Source organism: Dendropsophus ebraccatus, chromosome 3 (assembly GCF_027789765.1).
Source record: "Dendropsophus ebraccatus isolate aDenEbr1 chromosome 3, aDenEbr1.pat, whole genome shotgun sequence".
NCBI lineage: Eukaryota > Metazoa > Chordata > Amphibia > Anura > Hylidae > Dendropsophus > Dendropsophus ebraccatus.
In genome coordinates, this window is record NC_091456.1 from 199,719,963 (window position 1) to 199,740,095 (window position 20,133).

Sequence of the window (20,133 nt, forward strand, 5' to 3'; positions counted from 1 at the left end):
GTCCTGATCAGTAATGCAGACACCTCCTGGGGGTCCTGATCAATAATACAGACACCTCCTGGGGATCCTGATCAGTAATACAGACACCTCCTGGGGGTCCTGATCAGTAATACAGACACCTCCTGGGGGTCCTGATCAGTAATACAGACACCTCCTGGGGGTCCTGATCAGTAATACAGACGCCCCTGACCCTGGATACACCAGTTATAGGAAGCTTATTTACACCTTTTGTTTTCCACACCACCGGTGCTCCATTCTGTGCTATACCACATACACCTGTATACACTATAATATATAGATACAATGCATTATGTCTGTATATCTTATAGTATAATAACTAATATTACGTACAGTCTTCAGGGACAGCCATGGGGGCGACATTCACCCCAACTTCTGACCCAACCCAATATTCAGCTTATTGTGTATCCATCCTTTATACTTACCCATCAGCAGATTGTATTGGTTTCTATGTATCTGTCCGTGTATTAATAGGTGCTATAATGGTTCTTGTCTGAGCTTCCGGATCAGTGACCGCTGATCAGTGACATCATGATGATTTATGATGCAATAAGAAAGAAGAAGCTGTCAGACTTAACATCTGCTTCCATCCCCCATTCCCAGCATAATGGCCACTCCATCATAGGGGGGGATGGGATCACATGGCCGCTCTATCATGGTGGGGGATGGGATGGCAATGGAGGCTCCATCATGGTGGGGGATGGGATCGCAATGGAGGCTCCATCATGGTGGGGGATGGGATCAGAATTAAGGCTCCACCATGCAGGGGGATGAAATCACACTGGTGGCTCCTTTGGGGGGGGGGGGGGATAAGATGACATTTGTGGCTCCTTCGGGGTGGGGGATGGGATCTCAGGGGTGGCAGGAAGTTTCCCTCCTTAGCATAAGAATAGCCCGGTCCTGCTGCTATTGTGTCTGGAAGGAGCCGACTCCCTAGCCCAGCGCTATAGAGAGGGCTCTATGTTTATCAGTCACTATTCATACACAGATATACATGTTTATATGTATACAGCCACATGTAGCAGAGCTGACTAGGTTATTATATGGTGTACGGTGTAATGGGTTTAACCCCATTCTGATAGGTGTCCCTGCTCTGCTAGTATCCTTCTCCCCGCTACCTTACAGGTGATCAGCAGTCATTGTCTATTGATTGATTAGATGTGACAATCCAGAGCAATTAGCATTTAACCAGCGATTGAACGTATGGAAATGAGGCTTCTCCAGTCACATGACGCCTCTTGTCTTCTCCAGTCATGCAGGTTCCGGGCATCTTTCCTCCATGATAACTAGGGATGAGCGAACCGGCCGAGGTTCAGGGTCGTATGAACCTGAACTCTCGGCTTCTAATTCCCGCTGTCTGCCGACTCCGTGGAGAGGGTTGATACAGCCTGAGGACCGCCTGGTAAACTGGGATACAGCCTATGGCTATGGCTGTATCCCAGTTTTCCATACGTTCAATCGCTGTTTAAATGCTAATTGCTGAAAATGGCTGAAAAGAAATATTACTTATCATTTTAATAATTGGGAGTAATAGAAATCTCACAGTCACTATAATAACCCATACTGTACACAATCTCCAGGGATGGCCATGGGGACGACACTCACCCCAACTCAGTATCCAGCTGCATTTACAGTATATCCATTGATGTTATTATATATAGAAGGGGGGGGGGTATTTTTATGTCTATAATATACCTTTGTATATTCTTTTTCATGTCACTATGACAGCGCTCTTGAGGTAGATGCTTAACATATTACACATTGGTAAGTTTTATGTCCTGGGTTGTTCTCCTGGTTAGTAAGGCTGATGTGTAGGGCTTAGGGAGGTCTGTATAGAGATCATATCCCATCATAACTAGAGTAATATTTTTTATCCTTGTGTTGTTATACAGAGCGCCATAGTGTACAATACATGATCTACCTGTCTACAGACATGAGTGGCACCGACACCCTATTCATGTGGAATCACCTATCACCTGGCCTCCAGAGACTTCTCACCGTCCATTCATGTGCAAATGGAGACACCAAGTCTCGGCCAATGACGATGTCCCCTCAATCCACAATCTCCACACTCTCCCGGGATATAAGGCTTCTCCCGTCTCCTCCTCTCTCATATCTATTCCACATTGGGAATTATTGGCGTTCAGAATCAGTCACTGAGGATCAGCACTTTGTAGACTTCTTGGCGTCCAGGTGGAGCCCATCTTATCGTTTCTTCAAGGAGCAGCTGACATCTTCCATCTCTATCTGTAAGGTACATAACAGACTATAGTAGAATATATGATGACTGCTTAAGATTTCTGAATGTAATTAATTTAATTGAACTTAGGGTGGGGGGGTAACATTCCAACAAGCTATAGTATTTCCCATGGAGTGTGGTGGATCCCATGACTGACATGTATCTGGGACCCGGGACACAAGTTAGGAGGTCCCAGTGGTCTCTGACACTATAGTTTTCTTCTGTACTTGGATAATACATTCTATGTCTCTGTTTCTCACTCAGAATGGCTTCCCAAGTCAACGAGATTACCAAGAACATGGCGAAACACCTTCTGCATCTGGTCTCAGAGACCGCCGAAAACCTGAGGTCGATGGAAGTGACCGACCATTTTGATATCTTGCAAGAACTGGGAGAAGGATCTTTTGGAAAAGTTCTCATGGGCAAACACAAACATTCAGGTGAGTCGATGATGGTTATAGTGATTATGATGGTGGTGACTATGATGGTGGTGACTATGATGGTGGTGATTATGATGGTGGTGAGTATGATGATGGTGACTATGATGGTGGTGACTGATGGTGGTGACTGATGGTGGTGATTATGATGGTGGTGACTATGATGTGCTGACTATGATGGTGATTATGATGGTGACTATGTTGGTGGTGATTATGTTGGTGATTATTATGATGGGGACTATGTTGGTGGTGACTATGTTGGTGGTGACTATGTTGGTGATGATTATGATGGTGGTGACTATGTTGGTGGTGACTATGATGGTGGTGACTATGTTGGTGGTGATTATGTTGGTGATTATTATGATGGGGACTATGTTGGTGGTGACTATGTTGGTGATGATTATGATGGTGGTGACTATGTTGGTGGTGATTATAATGACGGTGATTATGATGATAGTGACTATGATGTGCTGACTATGATGGTGATTATGATGGTGACTATGTTGGTGGTGATTATGTTGGTGATGATTATTATGGTGACTATGTTGGTGACTATGATGATGGTGACTATGTTGGTGGTGATTATAATGACGGTGATTATGATGGTGGTGACTATGATGGTGATTATGATGGTGACTATGATGTGCAGACTATGATGGTGATTATGATGGTGACTATGTTGGTGATGATTATGATGGTGATTATGATGGTAGTGATTGGGTGTTATCGAGCTTCTCTTCTGATCTCTGATGTGTCCACACTAAGATAAGGATCCAGTCTGGTTATTTGTTGCTCTTTCTATGTTCCACCCTTGAGATTCCCTAAAATCTTCATTCAGATCAAACTTATTTCTTATCTGACGTCTTTATTGTCCATCGTCATCAGCCGAAACTTATGGTGAAAAATATAGACCCCATAGATGTGTCCTTATACATGAAAGTATCTTCTCTAGACACACCATACAATGTACAATTTAAAAAAAAAAAACAAGTCTGCTTTCTTCCAGAAACAGCGCCACCCCTGTTTATGGGTTGTGTTAGTTATGGCCACTCCCCTCTGTTAAATTGCATAGATGGGTTTGTGTTTTCAAAGAAAGTGCCGTGTGTTCTGAGGTCTATAGAATCCCTTTAAGAAAATGTCAGAAATTGTTATGGTGGCAAATAATTCAATAACCATGGCGTCTTATTACCAGGTCAGGTCGTGGCTTTGAAACTGTTGAGGAAGGAGAGGACCCAGGAGGATAACTTTCTCTTGGAATATGGCGTCTCGCTCACCCTCAGCTGTCACCCGCACATCATCCTGACTCACCAGATTGTCTTCCAGACCGGTCGGGAGTTTGTCCTGATCCAGGAAGTGGCCCCGGCAGGAAACCTTCAGTCTATCATTAAACCTAAGGTGAGTTTATTTCCTGAAACTTCTAACTTAACCCATTTTGGAAACATTGTCTACTGGGACAGCTGGTGACCACCATGACAGATCTGATACCATTCAGCTTCCTTAGAGTGGAGATCCACCATATAGGAGACTGGGCAGCTGGGTGACATCCCCTATGGTGGGTTATGCTGACATATTGGGTGACCATCGTCATTCTCAGAGCCAACTGTAAAGCTGAATGCAATCGGCGACTCAGGGAATTATTATTTGTTATAAAAGTCTTACGTCGTCTTCTGTCTGATACGATTGTCCCGTCTGTTGATCAGCCATGTGACCTCTTGTGTTGTCTTCTGCTCAGGTCGGGATGCAGGAGGACATGGTGAAGCGGTGCGTTCCTCAAATCGCCAGCGCCCTGGACTTTCTACACAATAGAGGAATGGTCCATCGGGATATCAAGCCAAATAACGTTCTTTTGATGGACTTCGAATGTCACCGGATAAAACTGGCTGATTTTGGACTCACTCGGCTCCAGGGCACATACACCTCTTCTCTGTCCCGTTTTGTACCGTATAACGCTCCTGAACTTTGCCGCTTAAGAAAAGGAGAACACCTCATGCTCCATCCCAGCCTGGACGTGTGGGCGTTCGGTGTTCTCGTGTACTTTGCCCTTACGGGATTCTTCCCCTGGCGAGCGGCACAGGGATGTGATCCACAGTACAAAGAGTTTGCTTGGTGGCAGGTAAAGAGGGATGTGACTAAAGCTCCGGAGAAGTGGAAGGAAATCTCAGTGGACGCCAGAGCAATGTTCTGGGATCTGTTCGCCCTAAATGCTTCTGAGAGGGGCTCAGCCATGGACGTCATGAAGTACATGCAGCTGCCATGGAAATTACAGGTCCCATCTTAATGCATCATGATGGTGGTCTACCGGTGACGTGTAACCATAGGATGTCCATGGTGGAGCCACATCAATCATCAGGACCATGAGACGACCCGTCCATTACTACGGGAGCTGAGGTAGAGATCACCTGAACGTGTTCCCATCTAGACAGACACAGGGACGTGGGGTGGGCTGAAAATTACACAGATCCTCTCCTGGTATGGTGGGGTTTAGCATTGAATGAAGTGATTGATAGTAGTCAGACACGTGTTACGTATTAGCGATAGCGGCTATGACCAATGGTCTAGGAAGGAATTCTAATGTAATAATGAACCTAAAGGGCTGAGAGGACACGGGAAGCACCAGAAGATTCAGCGGGTCAGTAATGGTGGATGAGAAGCACATGGGGGATTATGGTGTCGTGAGGCTACGAGAGGTTCCGGGAGATCTGCAACGGGTCAGGTGGACACTAAAAGATTCTGACGTTATAAATGGAAATAATCCTCTTATTGGGGGGGGGGGGATCGGAATGGACCCTGCACTATGTATTTTATAACCTGTTTGTATGAAAGAAATAAAAGATTTTTTTTTTATAAATGCAAAAACCTTTGGATTTTTAGGATAAAAACATTAAGCGAAAGGTTTCTGTGATTCGATTTATTTTAAAAAGAGAATTTCTTCCCCAAAATATAACACTGGATGCAGCCAGGCGATGGGCGATGTTCTCAAGTCCTAGGGTTCTAGAATATCTAGAGTATCACAGTTCTAGAGTAAAGTAACTTATTATGTACAGCAGGTGGATTTGGCCTATGATGTATCACGGTGTAGAGAAGGTTATTATTCCATCCTCCTGTACGGCTCTGGCACCGGGTGTACGACTAGGATGACGGGTGGTAGATGGAGGACTCCGATAGATCTCCAGGAGCTGCAGACAATGATGACGCTTGGTTGTTGTGTAACACAATCTCTAGGTCAGCGGTGCTCTGGGTCTCTTCTGGATCAGCAGTGCTCTGGGTCTCTTCTGGATCAGCAGTGCTCTGGGTCTCTTCTGGATCAGCAGTGCTCTGGGTCTCTTCTGGGTCAGCGGTGCTCTGGGTCTCTTCTGGATCAGCAGTGCTCTGGGTCTCTTCTGGATCAGCAGTGCTCTGGGTCTCTTCTGGATCAGTGGTGCTCTGGGTCTCTTCTGGGTCAGCAGTGCTCTGGGTCTCTTCTGGATCAGCAGTACTCTGGGTCTCTTCTGGATCAGCAGTGCTCTGGGTCTCTTCTGGATCAGCAGTGCTCTGGGGTCTCTTCTGGATCAGTGGTGCTCTGGGTCTCTTCTGGGTCAGCAGTGCTCTGGGTCTCTTCTGGATCAGCAGTACTCTGGGTCTCTTCTGGATCAGCAGTGCTCTGGGTCTCTTCTGGATCAGCAGTACTCTGGGTCTCTTCTGGATCAGCAGTGCTCTGGGTCTCTTCTGGATCAGTGGTGCTCTGGGTCTCTTCTGGATCAGCAGTGCTCTGGGTCTCTTCTGGATCAGTGGTGCTCTGGGTCTCTTCTGGATCAGCAGTGCTCTGGGGTCTCTTCTGGATCAGTGGTGCTCTGAGTCTCTTCTGGATCAGCAGTGCTCTGGGTCTCTTCTGGATCAGCAGTGCTCTGGGGTCTCTTCTGGATCAGTGGTGCTCTGAGTCTCTTCTGGATCAGCAGTGCTCTGGGTCTCCTCTGGATCAGCGGTGCTCTGGGTCTCTTCTGGATCAGCAGTGCTCTGGGTCTCTTCTGGATCAGCAGTGCTCTGGGTCTCTTCTGGATCAGCAGTACTCTGGGTCTCTTCTGGATCAGCAGTGCTCTGGGTCTCTTCTGGATCAGCAGTGCTCTGGGTCTCTTCTGGATCAGCGGTGCTCTGGGTCTCTTCTGGGTCAGCGGTGCTCTGGGTCTCTTCTGGATCAGCGGTGCTCTGGGTCTCTTCTGGATCAGCAGTGCTCTGGGTCTCTTCTGGATCAGTGGTGCTCTGGGTCTCTTCTGGGTCAGCAGTGCTCTGGGTCTCTTCTGGATCAGCAGTACTCTGGGTCTCTTCTGGATCAGCAGTGCTCTGGGTCTCTTCTGGATCAGCAGTGCTCTGGGGTCTCTTCTGGATCAGTGGTGCTCTGGGTCTCTTCTGGGTCAGCAGTGCTCTGGGTCTCTTCTGGATCAGCAGTACTCTGGGTCTCTTCTGGATCAGCAGTGCTCTGGGTCTCTTCTGGATCAGCAGTACTCTGGGTCTCTTCTGGATCAGCAGTGCTCTGGGTCTCTTCTGGATCAGTGGTGCTCTGGGTCTCTTCTGGATCAGCAGTGCTCTGGGTCTCTTCTGGATCAGTGGTGCTCTGGGTCTCTTCTGGATCAGCAGTGCTCTGGGGTCTCTTCTGGATCAGTGGTGCTCTGAGTCTCTTCTGGATCAGCAGTGCTCTGGGTCTCTTCTGGATCAGCAGTGCTCTGGGGTCTCTTCTGGATCAGTGGTGCTCTGAGTCTCTTCTGGATCAGCAGTGCTCTGGGTCTCCTCTGGATCAGCGGTGCTCTGGGTCTCTTCTGGATCAGCGGTGCTCTGGGTCTCTTCTGGGTCAGTGGTGCTCTGGGGTCTCTTCTGGATCAGTGGTGCTCTGAGTCTCTTCTGGGTCAGCAGTGCTCTGAGTCTCTTCTGGATCAGCAGTGCTCTGAGTCTCTTCTGGATCAGCAGTGCTCTGGGTCTCCTCTGGATCAGCGGTGCTCTGGGTCTCTTCTGGATCAGCAGTGCTCTGGGTCTCTTCTGGATCAGTGGTGCTCTGGGTCTCTTCTGGGTCAGCAGTGCTCTGAGTCTCTTCTGGATCAGCAGTGCTCTGGGTCTCCTCTGGATCAGCGGTGCTCTGGGTCTCTTCTGGATCAGCAGTGCTCTGGGTCTCTTCTGGGTCAGCAGTGCTCGGGGTCTCTTCTGGATCAGTGGTGCTCTGGGTCTCTTCTGGGTCAGCAGTGCTCTGGGTCTCTTCTGGATCAGCAGTGCTCTGGATCTCTTCCGGATCAGCAGTGCTCTGAGTCTCTTCCGGATCAGCAGTGCTCTGAGTCTCTTCTGGATCAGCAGTGCTCTGGATCTCTTCTGGATCAGTAGTGCTCTGGATCTCTTCTGGATCAGCAGTGCTCTGAGTCTCTTCCGGATCAGCAGTGCTCTGAGTCTCTTCTGGATCAGCAGTGCTCTGGGGGTCTCTTCTGGATCAGCAGTGCTCTTGGTCTCTTCTAGATCAGCGGTGCTCTGGGTCTCTTCTGGATCAGCAGTGCTCTGGGTCTCTTCTGGATAAGCGGTGCTCTGAGTCTCTTCCGGATCAGTAGTGCTCTGGATCTCTTCTGGATCAGCGGTGCTCTGGGTCTCTCCTGGATCAGTGGTGCTCTGGGTCTCTTCCGGATCAACAGTGCTCTGGGTCTCTTCTGGATCAGCAGTGCTCTGGATCTCTTCTGGATCAGCAGTGCTCTGGGTCTCTTCTGGATCAGCAGTGCTCTGGGTCTCCTCTGGATCAGTGGTGCTCTGAATCTCTTCTGGATCAGCAGTGCTCGGGGTCTCTTCTGGATCCGCAGTGCTCTGGGTCTCTTCTGGTTCAGCGGTGCTCTGGGTCTCTTCTGGATCAGCAGTGCTCTGTGTCTCTTCTGGATCAGCAGTGCTCTGTGTCTCTTCTGGATCAGCAGTGCTCTGGGTCTCTTCTGGATAAGCGGTGCTCTGGGTCTCTTCTGGATCAGTGGTGCTCTGGGTCTCTTCTGGATCAGCAGTGCTCTGGATTAATACAATACAATCACGCCAAAAAGTGGGGTTTATTACAGTGTGAACAAACGCTTAGGGTACGCTCACACTATGGAAGCCGCGCGGTATTCCCTTCCACCTCCGCTGTTTATGTGGTAGAAAGTAATGTACAATGTGCAGCTGCAGTGACCCGGAAGGATGTACAATGTGTGTGGGGGGGGGGGAGGGGGGGGTAGAGGTCCATTACAATTGTGAAGTCCCTACCATATAGGTATAGCTGCCATTTCTGTAGGGAGACCCATCTCCCACTTGGCGGGGTAGCTTGCATGCAGAGGCCCAGGTTGCCCACTTTTATAATACCTGTCCTCAGTTACTGGGGAGCTGGAGGTGGCACAGTCCCTGGTGTCTTCCTCTGGGGAGCTGGAGGTGGCACAGTCCCTGGTGTCTCCCTGGGGAGCTGGAGGTGGCACAGTCCCTGGTGTCCCCCTCTGGGGAGCTGGAGGTGGCACAGTCCCTGGTGTCTCCCTCTGGGGAGCTGTAGGGGGCACAGTCCCTGGTGTCTCCCTCTGGGGAGCTGGAGGTGGCACAGTCCCTGGTGTCTCCCTCTGGGGAGCTGGAGGTGGCACAGTCCCTGGTGTCTCCCTCTGGGGAGCTGTAGGGGGCACAGTCCCTGGTGTCTCCCTCTGGGGAGCTGGAGGTGGCACAGTCCCTGGTGTTTCCCTCTGGGGAGCTGGAGGTGGCACAGTCCCTGGTGTCTCCCTCTGGGGAGCTGGAGGTGGCACAGTCCCTGGTGTCTCCCTGGGGAGCTGGAGGTGGTACAGTCCCTGGTGTCTCCCTCTGGGGAGCTGGAGGTGGTACAGTCCCTGGTGTCCCCCTGTGGGGAGCTGGAGGTGGTACAGTCCCTGGTGTCTCCCTCTGGGGAGCTGGAGGTGGCACAGTCCCTGGTGTCTTCCTCTGGGGAGCTGGAGGTGGCACAGTCCCTGGTGTCTCCCTCTGGGGAGCTGGAGGTGGTACAGTCCCTGGTGTCCCCCTGTGGGGAGCTGGAGGGGGTACAGTCCCTGGTGTCTCCCTCTGGGGAGCTGGAGGTGGCACAGTCCCTGGTGTCTTCATCTGGGGAGCTGGAGGTGGCACAGTCCCTGGTGTCTCCCTGGGGAGCTGGAGGTGGTACAGTCCCTGGTGTCTTCCTCTGGGGAGCTGGAGGTGGTACAGTCCCTGGTGTCTCCCTCTGGGGAGCTGGAGGTGGTACAGTCCCTGGTGTCTCCCTGGGGAGCTGGAGGTGGCACAGTCCCTGGTGTCTCCCTGGGGAGCTGGAGGTGGCACAGTCCCTGGTGTCTCCCTGGGGAGCTGGAGGTGGCACAGTCCCTGGTGTCTCCCTGGGGAGCTGGAGGTGGCACAGTCCCTGGTGTCTCCCTCTGGGGAGCTGGAGGTGGCACAGTCCCTGGTGTCTCCCTCTGGGGAGCTGGAGGTGGCACAGTCCCTGGTGTCTTCCTCTGGGGAGCTGGAGATGGCACAGTCCCTGGTGTCTCCCTCTGGGGAGCTGGAGGTGGTACAGTCCCTGGTGTCTCCCTGGGGAGCTGGAGGTGGCACAGTCCCTGGTGTCTCCCTCTGGGGAGCTGGAGGTGGCACAGTCCCTGGTGTCTCCCTCTGGGGAGCTGGAGATGGCACAGTCCCTGGTGTCTTCCTCTGGGGAGCTGGAGGTGGCACAGTCCCTGGTGTCTCCCTGGGGAGCTGGAGGTGGCACAGTCCCTGGTGTCCTCCTCTGGGGAGCTGGAGGTGGCACAGTCCCTGGTGTCTTCCTTTGGGGAGCTGGAGGTGGCACAGTCCCTGGTGTCTCCCTCTGGGGAGCTGGAGGTGGCACAGTCCCTGGTGTCTTCCTCTGGGGAGCTGGAGATGGCACAGTCCCTGGTGTCTCCCTCTGGGGAGCTGGAGGTGGTACAGTCCCTGGTGTTTCCCTCTGGGGAGCTGGAGGTGGCACAGTCTCTGGTGTCTTCCTCTGGGGAGCTGGAGATGGCACAGTCCCTGGTGTCTCCCTCTGGGGAGCTGGAGGTGGTACAGTCCCTGGTGTTTCCCTCTGGGGAGCTGGAGGTGGCACAGTCTCTGGTGTCTTCCTCTGGGGAGCTGGAGGTGGTACAGTCCCTGGTGTTTCCCTCTGGGGAGCTGGAGGTGGCACAGTCTCTGGTGTCTTCCTCTGGGGAGCTGGAGATGGCACAGTCCCTGGTGTCTTCCTCTGGGGAGCTGGAGGTGGTACAGTCCCTGGTGTCTTCCTCTGGGGAGCTGGAGATGGCACAGTCCCTGGTATCTCCCTGGGGAGTGTTAGAATTTGGGCCACTCACGTATCCTCTTACACAGCAGTTGTAAAGAAGATGACAAGCTCAGTCCATGTGCTCTTTCTCAAAAGATTGGAGCAATGATTTAATGCACAAAAGTAATGAGCATACAAAAGTTATAGGTATAGACAAGAATAACAAGTTATCTTACAAAGGTTGTTGTTTCAAGCAGAGTCCATTATCTGGAGTTGAAGAATGTCCTTCAGTTCATGTGTCCAGTGCTAGATGTTCCTGGGAGAGGTCGTAACCCTGGTGTGCAGATGGATAGCATTCTTAGGGCCTCCCTCCCATCTTATCCTATACTTCCTGCTTATATAGCTGAAACCCCCACCTCCCGTCTCTCAGCCTCAACTAATATGGTGACTTCTAAGGAGCTAGGTGACATCCCAGAATATACTTCTGCTTCTCCCTACAAATGTATATATATATATATATATATATATATATATATATGACTGATGCTAGCATATGTTACCGCAATGCAGTAAACAAGTTATTCTCAGAACTAACTCCCTGAGACAAGATGGCTGTACAGTGGTTCACACCTTATACTATATGTCTACCCTCTTACTACCAACTATAACTTTAAACTATGTCTTATGCTTTAGATTGACATGGTTATACTATGTTAGTTAGAGACTAGTGATGTTAGTATATTTTACAAGTCCCCCTGATTATGATTGAGAAATAAATATATATATACTCAGATCATAACCATTCTATCACACTCACTTATTCTTCTTTCGTATCCCATTCGTATCACAGTCATCCTCAAGCATATCCCTTATTCTTCATAACCATGTCAGAATCCTCTGCATAGACAGGTTTTTTGTTCAAATTTAGATTAGAATTGGAATACTGCATCCTTTTTATCATATCTCGTAGGAAGTTATCCCCTTTGTCTACCTCTACCTTAATCTTTTTGTACACTTTTCTAACTTTCCACAACACAAATAACTGATATAGCACACAAAGAAAAACAATAATAGCAATAATTACAATTGGATGCGTCAAGATGTTAAATACAGCTTTTTGTGTTGACGATTCTGACCACATATCTACAGATTTTTTAAGATTTTTCCACCATCGGGACCCTGCCATTTCATCCCACTCATGTTGAATTTGGTTCAACTGTCCCTGTTGATGTTGGAAAACTATTTCCGCAGTTTTCAGCTGTTGGTTTAACAAGTTTAATAACCCTTTATCCTTTTTTATCTCATTGGTCCACTCTTCCCAAGGAAAGTGATCAATCTGGGTCAAATTAAACTGAACAGGAAGAGGTCTCAAGTATTCAGTTGTTATACTAGATACATTATATCTATTCTTATTTACCTCTAGGTATTTGATATCTCCTTCTACACAATAAAGACCTCGGGACAAATTTCTCACATGAGCACAGTTAGAATAAAAAGCTCTTGCTAACATTTGTTCTTCCATTACCTGAAAACAAATTTTATTCACCTTTACCTGTGTCATGAGATCTTTCCCTGAATCTACGGTCTCTATTCTTGCCTTACATGCTGTATGGTTATGAAAACAAGAATGATAAATAACCTTATCCTGACCTGGTAGACACATTATCTTTGACTCAAAATGGAAACAAGCAGAGATATCCAATTGTTCCAACTTATTTCCATCAAAAGCAAAGTCAGTATATTGTAATTCATAATAAATTACTTGTTTTGAACTTACAGGTATACCCAATGAAACCACAGGAACTAAAACTTGATCTAAACCTGCTACAGGAATCAAAGATGTTCCCACACAAACATTCTGATCGCACCCACCCCACTTATTAATCCATAGATCTAAATGACCCAGACCAAAACCATATTGTTCCGGCAAACTCTTCAACACTCCCAGGGGGATTATTCCACCCTGCATAGCTTGAGCTATCATTTTAAGATTAGTAGAATATTCTATTTGGATCTCTAAACAAGCTCTTGACACTTTAGTTTCCTCTTGGCTCTCTATTAACCCTAATGTTGCGTCCTGTAAATGGGATACTGATGAACCCAATACAGTAGCAATGCTCATAACCATGTGTTCTAACAATTGGTTTACATCTTTCTGCACCTGCACTCCTCTCTTTCCCAGATAACCAATTGTCTTTAAATCTGCCTGTAAAGTGTTTATGTCCATAGTATTAGCTAAACTTCCCAAAGTTCCAAAACCTCCCAAGACTCCTTCCACCACCCCTCTTTTACTCTTTAATGTTTTAGGAGAGTTTTGTCCGAACCATTGTGAAAGTCCCATCTCTGAGTTAGAGAGATAAGGCTTACACTGAGGAAACCTGCTAGAGATCATCCAGTTAGTAATATTGAAGGTCCATACTAAGGTTACGAAGACTCCATTCCTTAATAAAGGTTTGGTCTGGAAATGGTTAACCTGGAAGGGATCAGACGGTTTAAACATTACATTGGTACATGCATTATCCTCAGGAGCCCAAACCCTAACAAAGGTACTGTTACAATTTTTATAGGATCTACCTGTGGTGACACAACATTCATATTGCCCTGAGTCCTTCCTAAGAGGACTAGCAATATAAAAGCTGAACAGATTTCCAGCCCATCTTACATCTCCGTACTCTCCTTTATGAAGAAGGCCTGGAAATCCATTGGTGTAACTCCCTAGGATTTTACCTTCCCTTGACCATTTGATGACAGCATCAATTGGTAAAGGTAATCTGGTACCACACTGAAGCCGCAAGGGATCTATTCCTTCTTGGATAGTAGTGTTTTGACTAATAACTCTTATCTCTGGGGCAATATTATTTGTTACTGTTAATTGCACATTTACTTGTACATACACATTTGCCCTTGCTACTTGAAAAACCCATCCTTCTGACCAATCCTCATCAGTGTCCTTATTTGTTATTCTATTTGGATTCAGAAAAGTAGCAAACAGTTGAGATCGATAAGAGAAGTCATCCCTGTTTTTCCCACTTTGTTTGGTGCTTAGCTTGAAATTCGTGACATCCCCAGTCCATGAGGCTGGCTCATGTCCTTGGATCTCTATGTACCAAAATGACATTTCATTAGGCATGCATTCCCATTTTCCAAGTTGTCTGTTGTGTACATATGTTCCCTGCAATTGTGTATATGTGCGTTTCTTAGGTCCTGCTTTCATGTCGATGTCAATAGTAGTGTTATGTGCAAAATATATTTCTACACAGCATCGAACTCCATACCCAACGCAAATTTTCCCACCAATGTCTCTGGAAGTGTCCACAAACATTTCTTCTTGAAGATCATCAATCCATACGTCATCAATGCTTTCTTCAGACTCGGGTACAGTTTTTAAAACCTGTGATGCATCTTGAGTTTGACCAGGTAGGTTTTCCTGAGCACCTCTATTTTCCTGAGGCACTTGAACCTCGGTCGCACTTTGTGATCCGTCAGCGCACACTCCACTCAGAGTATATATTATGATTAATAAAGCTGCATGCAAGATGTTCTGCATCCATCTTGGAGGTTTTCTCATAGACGTTTTCTTCCAGGAATCCTTTTCCATGATTAGGATAACCTCCTATTCTGAAAGAAAAACAAAAGATGTTATTATTTGGAATTATACAGTTTACATTGGTCAGCATGCACCCACACTTTCTGTTGCTTGCGTGCATTCTTAGTCATGTTTGGTGTTCTTTCTACCAAAATCATAACCTGACCCAATGTATCAATGATCTGAAAAGGTCCTTCCCAATTACTTTCCCAGGGTCCACTCTTCCTAAAGGTTTTTACCATAACCTTTGCGTCTTTTACAAACTTTGAAGAGTGTGGGGGTACCATACGCTGCATTTTAGAAGCTGCATGTGGGAGGATCGTTTTCAAGTTGTCTTGGAGCATCTGTAGCCATTTTGTTCTGGCGATTGCATCCTTCTGTGGGGTTGACAAAAATGGTTCATGAGGAAAAGTTAAAGGCATTTTCCTTCCTGTCATTAACTCAAAAGGTGTAAATTGAGTAGTAGAGGAACTGGTTCCTCGGACGCTCATCAGTACCATAGGTATCACATCTACCCATGTGTTTCCTTTGTCTAGCAGCATCTTTGCTATTCTAGTCTTGATTGTCCTATTCATTCGTTCTACTATTCCTGCTGACTGTGGATGATATGGAACATGAAATTGTTGCTGTATTCCCAAAATGGAACACACTGCTTGCATCACTTTACCTGTAAAGTGGCTACCTCTGTCAGATGATAACAGCTTAGGGATCCCCCACGTGCAAAAGACATGATTTACTAATGCACGTGCTGTAGAAAGCGCATCATCTCGTCTGACAGGTAAGATCTCTACCCATTTAGAAAACACGTCTACCACAACTAAGGCATATCTCATACCGTTTTTTCCTGAAAATAGAGGTCCGATGTAGTCTACCTGTAAGGTATTCCACGCACCATCTGCAGGTGGCACTCTCAGTAGTGGAGGCTTTTGTCCTTTAGGCCTAGGGTTTACTTGAGCACAGATGAGACATGACTGAACAACATCTTGTACAGTATCCCCCATTTTGTCCCAATAAAACTTTCCTTTGAGGATTTCTAGCAATCTTTGCTGACCCACGTGACCTAAGCTAACATGATTAAAACGGGTGAATTCCGATTGTAAATGCTTGGGAACTACAGGTAAGAACTCATCCTGCATTTTGTAACATAGCACATCATTTTCACAAACAAATGGATCCACCAAATCACTTTTCCGCTCAACAATGAACGGATCCTTCATTTGTTCATCAATGAATGATGGCACATTACCGTCTTTTTTTACTGGCAACAATTCCTTGGGTTCTGTCTCAGTTTCTTCTTCCATTTTTCCCGTTAAAGCTGCTTCTTTTGCAAGGGAATCGGCCTTCTCATTTCCCACCGCTAACTCACTTTTTCCTTTGCTATGCCCTGGCACTTTGACTATGGCATAACGATTAGGATGGTTAGAAGCAAACTCAAAAATGGTTAGTAAAGTGTCACTGTGTACTAACACTTTGTTAGATGAATCAACAAAACCTCTTCTTTTCCACACAGGTAAATAGTCTGTTAATGATCTTACAACATAAGAACTGTCACTATAGATAACCAAAGGACCCTGATTGTCTTCTCTTTCAATCTCAAGCACCTTCTTCACAGCCTCAATCTCGGCCCTCTGTGCTGAGTAATGTCCTGGCAATCTATATTGAATCTCTTGATTTCTCTTAGGAAACCAAATGGCATATCCGGTAAAGTATTGACCTTTTACACAAAATCTGGAGCCATCCACAAACACTGGCTCATCCTCATCACTCGCTTCCTTTCTGAAAAGAGATGGATACTCCCCCTGAAAAGAGTCAATACACTCATGAGATGTTCCTTCGTACTGCATCAATTGTGGAAGTACATATTTTGCATTATGATCCACCACAATCTGTTTTGACGATATAGTCAGCAACCAATGTGCAAATCTCTGGTGAGACACCCCTGGGACATTTTTCTCAAGAAGCATTTTCAATGTGGAATGGGGAGTTTGCAAGATTATTTGACCAAAGCCCACAATATGTTCTGTGGCCTTGATTGCAAAGTGAACCCCAACCAAATGTCTTGCACAGATTTCAAAACCTTTTTCTACAGGTGAAAGGAGTTTGGAAAAATATCCAACAATTCTCCATTCCTTTCCCTGTAGTTGCAGTAGAACTGCTGAGACAGCTGTCTCTGAGGTATGAACCTGCAAGGCATAAGGCTTGGATGGATACACAGTTGCCAGAGCGGGTGCCCTTTGCAAATCAAGCTTCAATTGTTCAAACGCCTTCTGCTGTTCTTCTCCCCATGGCCCAAACAAACTGTCATCATGAGTATCTTTCAGGACTTCATATAAGGGTTTGGCCTTTTCAGCAAAGCCCTCAATGAACTCTCTGGAAAAATTGACCAATCCCAGGAACTGTCTCAAAGATTTGTAAGTGGTTGGAACAGGTAATGAAGCTACAGTAGTTATTCTTTCCTGCAAGGGACGCCTTTGGCCAGGACTAATTAGCACACCCAAATACTGAACTTCCTGCTGCAACAATTTCACCTTGTTTGAATTTAACTTCAAACCTGACTCAAACAACAGCTCAAACAATTCCTCTAGTAGAGTAAGATGTAACTCTCTAGTCTCAGTTGCCAACAGAATGTCATCCACATATTGCAGAATACAATCTGGTCTGGAAAACTTTGACAACACCTTAGCCAAGGCCTGATGAAATACACTGGGTGACAAATGTGCTCCTTGCGGTAACCTGCAAAAAACATATTGTTCATCCAAGAAAGTAAAACTTAGTTTGTACTGGCTCGATTTTTCTATAGGAATGGAAAAAAAACCGTTTGCAACGTCTATCACGGAGAAAAATTGTGCATTAGCGTTTAGGCGGGACATAATGTCAGGCGTTTCTGCTACAATGGGCGCTACATTAGGAGTAACTGCATTGAATCGTCTCAAATCCAGCAACATTCTGTACGAACCATCCGGTTTTTGGACTGCCCAAATTGGATGATTAGTAACAGAATTTGCTTTCCGGACCACACCCTGCTGAAGCAATTCTTTGACAATTTTAGACAATGGTTCCACTGCACCTGGAGGCAATCTATACTGTTTCTGAGGCTTAGGATCAACACCCTCTATTTTTACTTCAACGTCCTTCAGTGTCCCCACCTCATTTCTGAACTGAGCCCACAATGAAGGAAACCTCTGCACCAATTCAACAAGTACTGGTCCATTAACATCTGGCCACACATGATCAGCAGACACTGTTTCTACCACATTGATACCTGCTATAGAACTATAGTCACTTGGATCAATTACAACCGGTTTTCTGTTACTGGCATCTTGCCAAATCACCTGATTTCCTAGGTCTATGATCCAACCTCTCTCCTTCATAGTGTCAGCCCCTATAATGTTCTCTGCGTCAGGACAATGCCAAATATCAATTTCAGTACTCAAAAATCCAGGTATGTCAAATTGTACACCAAACACCAACATAGCATTAGTTCCCCCTTTTCCAGAAAAACCTACTATAGAACATACAGTAGAGTTAGGTGGTGTTGTTAGGTCATGATTAGTCACACTTATTTGAGCCCCTGTGTCTATGAGGAATGTGATCGCCTTTCCCTGCAGAAATCCTTGAACATAAGGACGTCCACAGCCATCAACAGAAACTGGAGCTAAGTAATTAAGTGTGTTGGGAGCCGCATTCCTTTCCAGTCACAGCGAAGGAGACAAATTCTCCTTGCCAGATCTCCTGTCTCCTGTTGCACTACCTCCTGCAAAATCATGTTTAGCTAACTCATGTATCTGTTTAATGAGGGGTGCATAGGGAGATGTGTTCTGTGGTTTTTCTACAATGACTGGAGCTGTAGGCACCAAACCATTTTCCTTCCCTAAATTCTGACTTCTCAGAAATTTGCGGCACTGCCACTTAAGGTGACCTCGTCCCCCACAAAAATAACAAGATACGTTAGACTGATTACCCTTCTTTTTAGATGTATCGACCTTTCCAGCCGGAAGGTCTTTCTGTGCTGCACTGGTAACTTTCCCTTCAGACTCTGATCGCTTCGGGTCTTTTTCATGCACAACCGCTATTTTTACTTTTGCATTAGACAGCTTCATTCTTCGCCTCATACGATCAATAAAGAGTGCTGCCTCATGCAAAGTATGTTTTTCCATAGCGATTTGGCTTGACACAGGATCCAAATACTTAAATTTCCTCACAAAGGCGGAAATCATAGAATCTGGCTCCTCCCCCTCATCTATTCTCATGACCATTCGATAAGCTTTTTCGAATTTCAAGAGAAAGGCAAATGGATCATCTTGAATAGTTACTTTCAAGATGTCCATCCATTCTATTGAGGGAGTGGGATCCCCAGTTGTAAACCACACTAGCTGTCTTAAGCGATCTACCTCAGTGCTGTGTACCTGTACCCCGAATGTTTCCTCTCTGGGTGTCTCTTCTAATCTTCTAGCCATATGTGATGGTAACCATATCCTGAAAATTTTATTCTTTTGCTCATTTGACAATTGGAACCTATCTGTATTTGATTCAAATACATCCATATTGTGAAAGGCATCCATCTTATCATTATAAGAGGGCATGTCTTTGACAATTTTCCTCAGTCGTTCATTTATTTGTAAATGCAACTGAGTGGACTTATCTAACAAATTTCTGCGCTGTATATCTACATCATCGCTATCCTCAAAGAACGCGTCACTAGAGCTTGTTACATTAGGGGTAGCGATGACAGGTCGTCTAGTTCTCCTAACAGCGGAGATTCTCTTATTTTCACAGCGCATCTGAGATAGCAATTTTGATTTATTTTCAATCTCATCCTCCATAGCTTCCAATTGTTCAGCCAATATAAAACAATTTGAGCATTGAATAAAATCTTCATCATCGGACACATTAGAATTATTCATGCACTTGTTAACAACACAAACACTCTGCCTAGGTTGTGAATCTTCAATTAGTAAAGCATTGTAAATTTTTACCATTTGTAAGACATTTCTGAGCTTCTTCTGTAGCCTATTAATACACAATTTCTTGTTGTCTAGTTTAACATTTTCCCTTTCACATTGTCTGTACAAACTATCCCACAACTGTGCATTAGTCATAGTACTATCACTACAGGCATATTCTATATCTGATTTGCTGGCAAAAGTTTCAATGAAATCCATATTTACAACTTCTTGCTTGCCGCTCTTTCCCTCTGTTATGGACTGGCTGTTGTCCCTCACCGATGCTCCAGAGGCTTTCTGGGATGTGTGGTGCAGTCCCGTGCTGTTGTCCAGAAGTGGAAAGTACGTGTTTCCAGGCTTTGTTTTTCTTTACTTCTCTTCTTGAAGCTCGCAAAATGTCAATCACAGCCCCCTCAGCGAGGGAGAGAAGAGCTCCAGTTAAAAACAGAAAAAGTCTGGCTGCTCGCCAATTATGTTAGAATTTGGGCCACTCACGTATCCTCTTACACAGCAGTTGTAAAGAAGGTGACAAGCTCAGTCCATGTGCTCTTTCTCAAAAGATAGGAGCAATGATTTAATGCACAAAAGTAATGAGCATACAAAAGTTTCAGGTACAGATAAGAATAACAAGTTATCTTACAAAGGTTGTTGTTTCAAGCAGAGTCCATTATCTGGAGTTGAAGAATGTCCTTCAGTTCATGTGT

The 20,133-nt window shown here is 46.2% G+C and overlaps 2 protein-coding genes across 2 annotated transcripts; one reads left to right on the plus strand and one right to left on the minus strand.

Annotated features, from left to right (window-relative positions):
• Window positions 1–1,930: 1,930 nt before the first annotated feature.
• On the plus strand, window positions 1,931–5,049 carry LOC138786691 (serine/threonine-protein kinase SBK1-like). Its single transcript, XM_069963671.1, has 4 exons — window positions 1,931–2,211; window positions 2,522–2,697; window positions 3,887–4,089; window positions 4,427–5,049. Exons 1-4 carry the CDS (start codon window positions 1,931–1,933, stop codon window positions 4,970–4,972), a joined length of 1,206 nt encoding a protein of 401 aa, XP_069819772.1. The 3' UTR covers window positions 4,973–5,049.
• A 6,438-nt stretch (window positions 5,050–11,487) lies between these two features.
• LOC138786369 (uncharacterized) lies at window positions 11,488–19,796 on the minus strand. The gene is made up of 2 exons (XM_069963347.1): window positions 19,655–19,796; window positions 11,488–14,518 (listed from the first exon to the last, which is right to left on the minus strand). The coding sequence occupies exon 2, from the start codon at window positions 14,496–14,498 to the stop codon at window positions 11,757–11,759; it is 2,742 nt and encodes a 913-aa protein (XP_069819448.1). The 5' UTR covers window positions 14,499–14,518; window positions 19,655–19,796; the 3' UTR covers window positions 11,488–11,756.
• Between the last annotated feature and the right edge of the window lie 337 nt (window positions 19,797–20,133).

Excerpts from the sequence above, each read along its gene's own strand:
- LOC138786691 (XM_069963671.1), top strand. The coding sequence starts at position 1,931 with ATGATCTACCTGTCTACAGACATGAGTGGCACCGACACCCTATTCATG. Across the intron at positions 2,212-2,521 it reads GTAGACTTCTTGGCGTCCAG|AATGGCTTCCCAAGTCAACG; the intron begins GTGGAGCCCATC and ends TTTCTCACTCAG. Across the intron at positions 2,698-3,886 it reads GGGCAAACACAAACATTCAG|GTCAGGTCGTGGCTTTGAAA; the intron begins GTGAGTCGATGA and ends TCTTATTACCAG.
- LOC138786369 (XM_069963347.1), bottom strand. The coding sequence starts at position 14,498 with ATGGAAAAGGATTCCTGGAAGAAAACGTCTATGAGAAAACCTCCAAGA.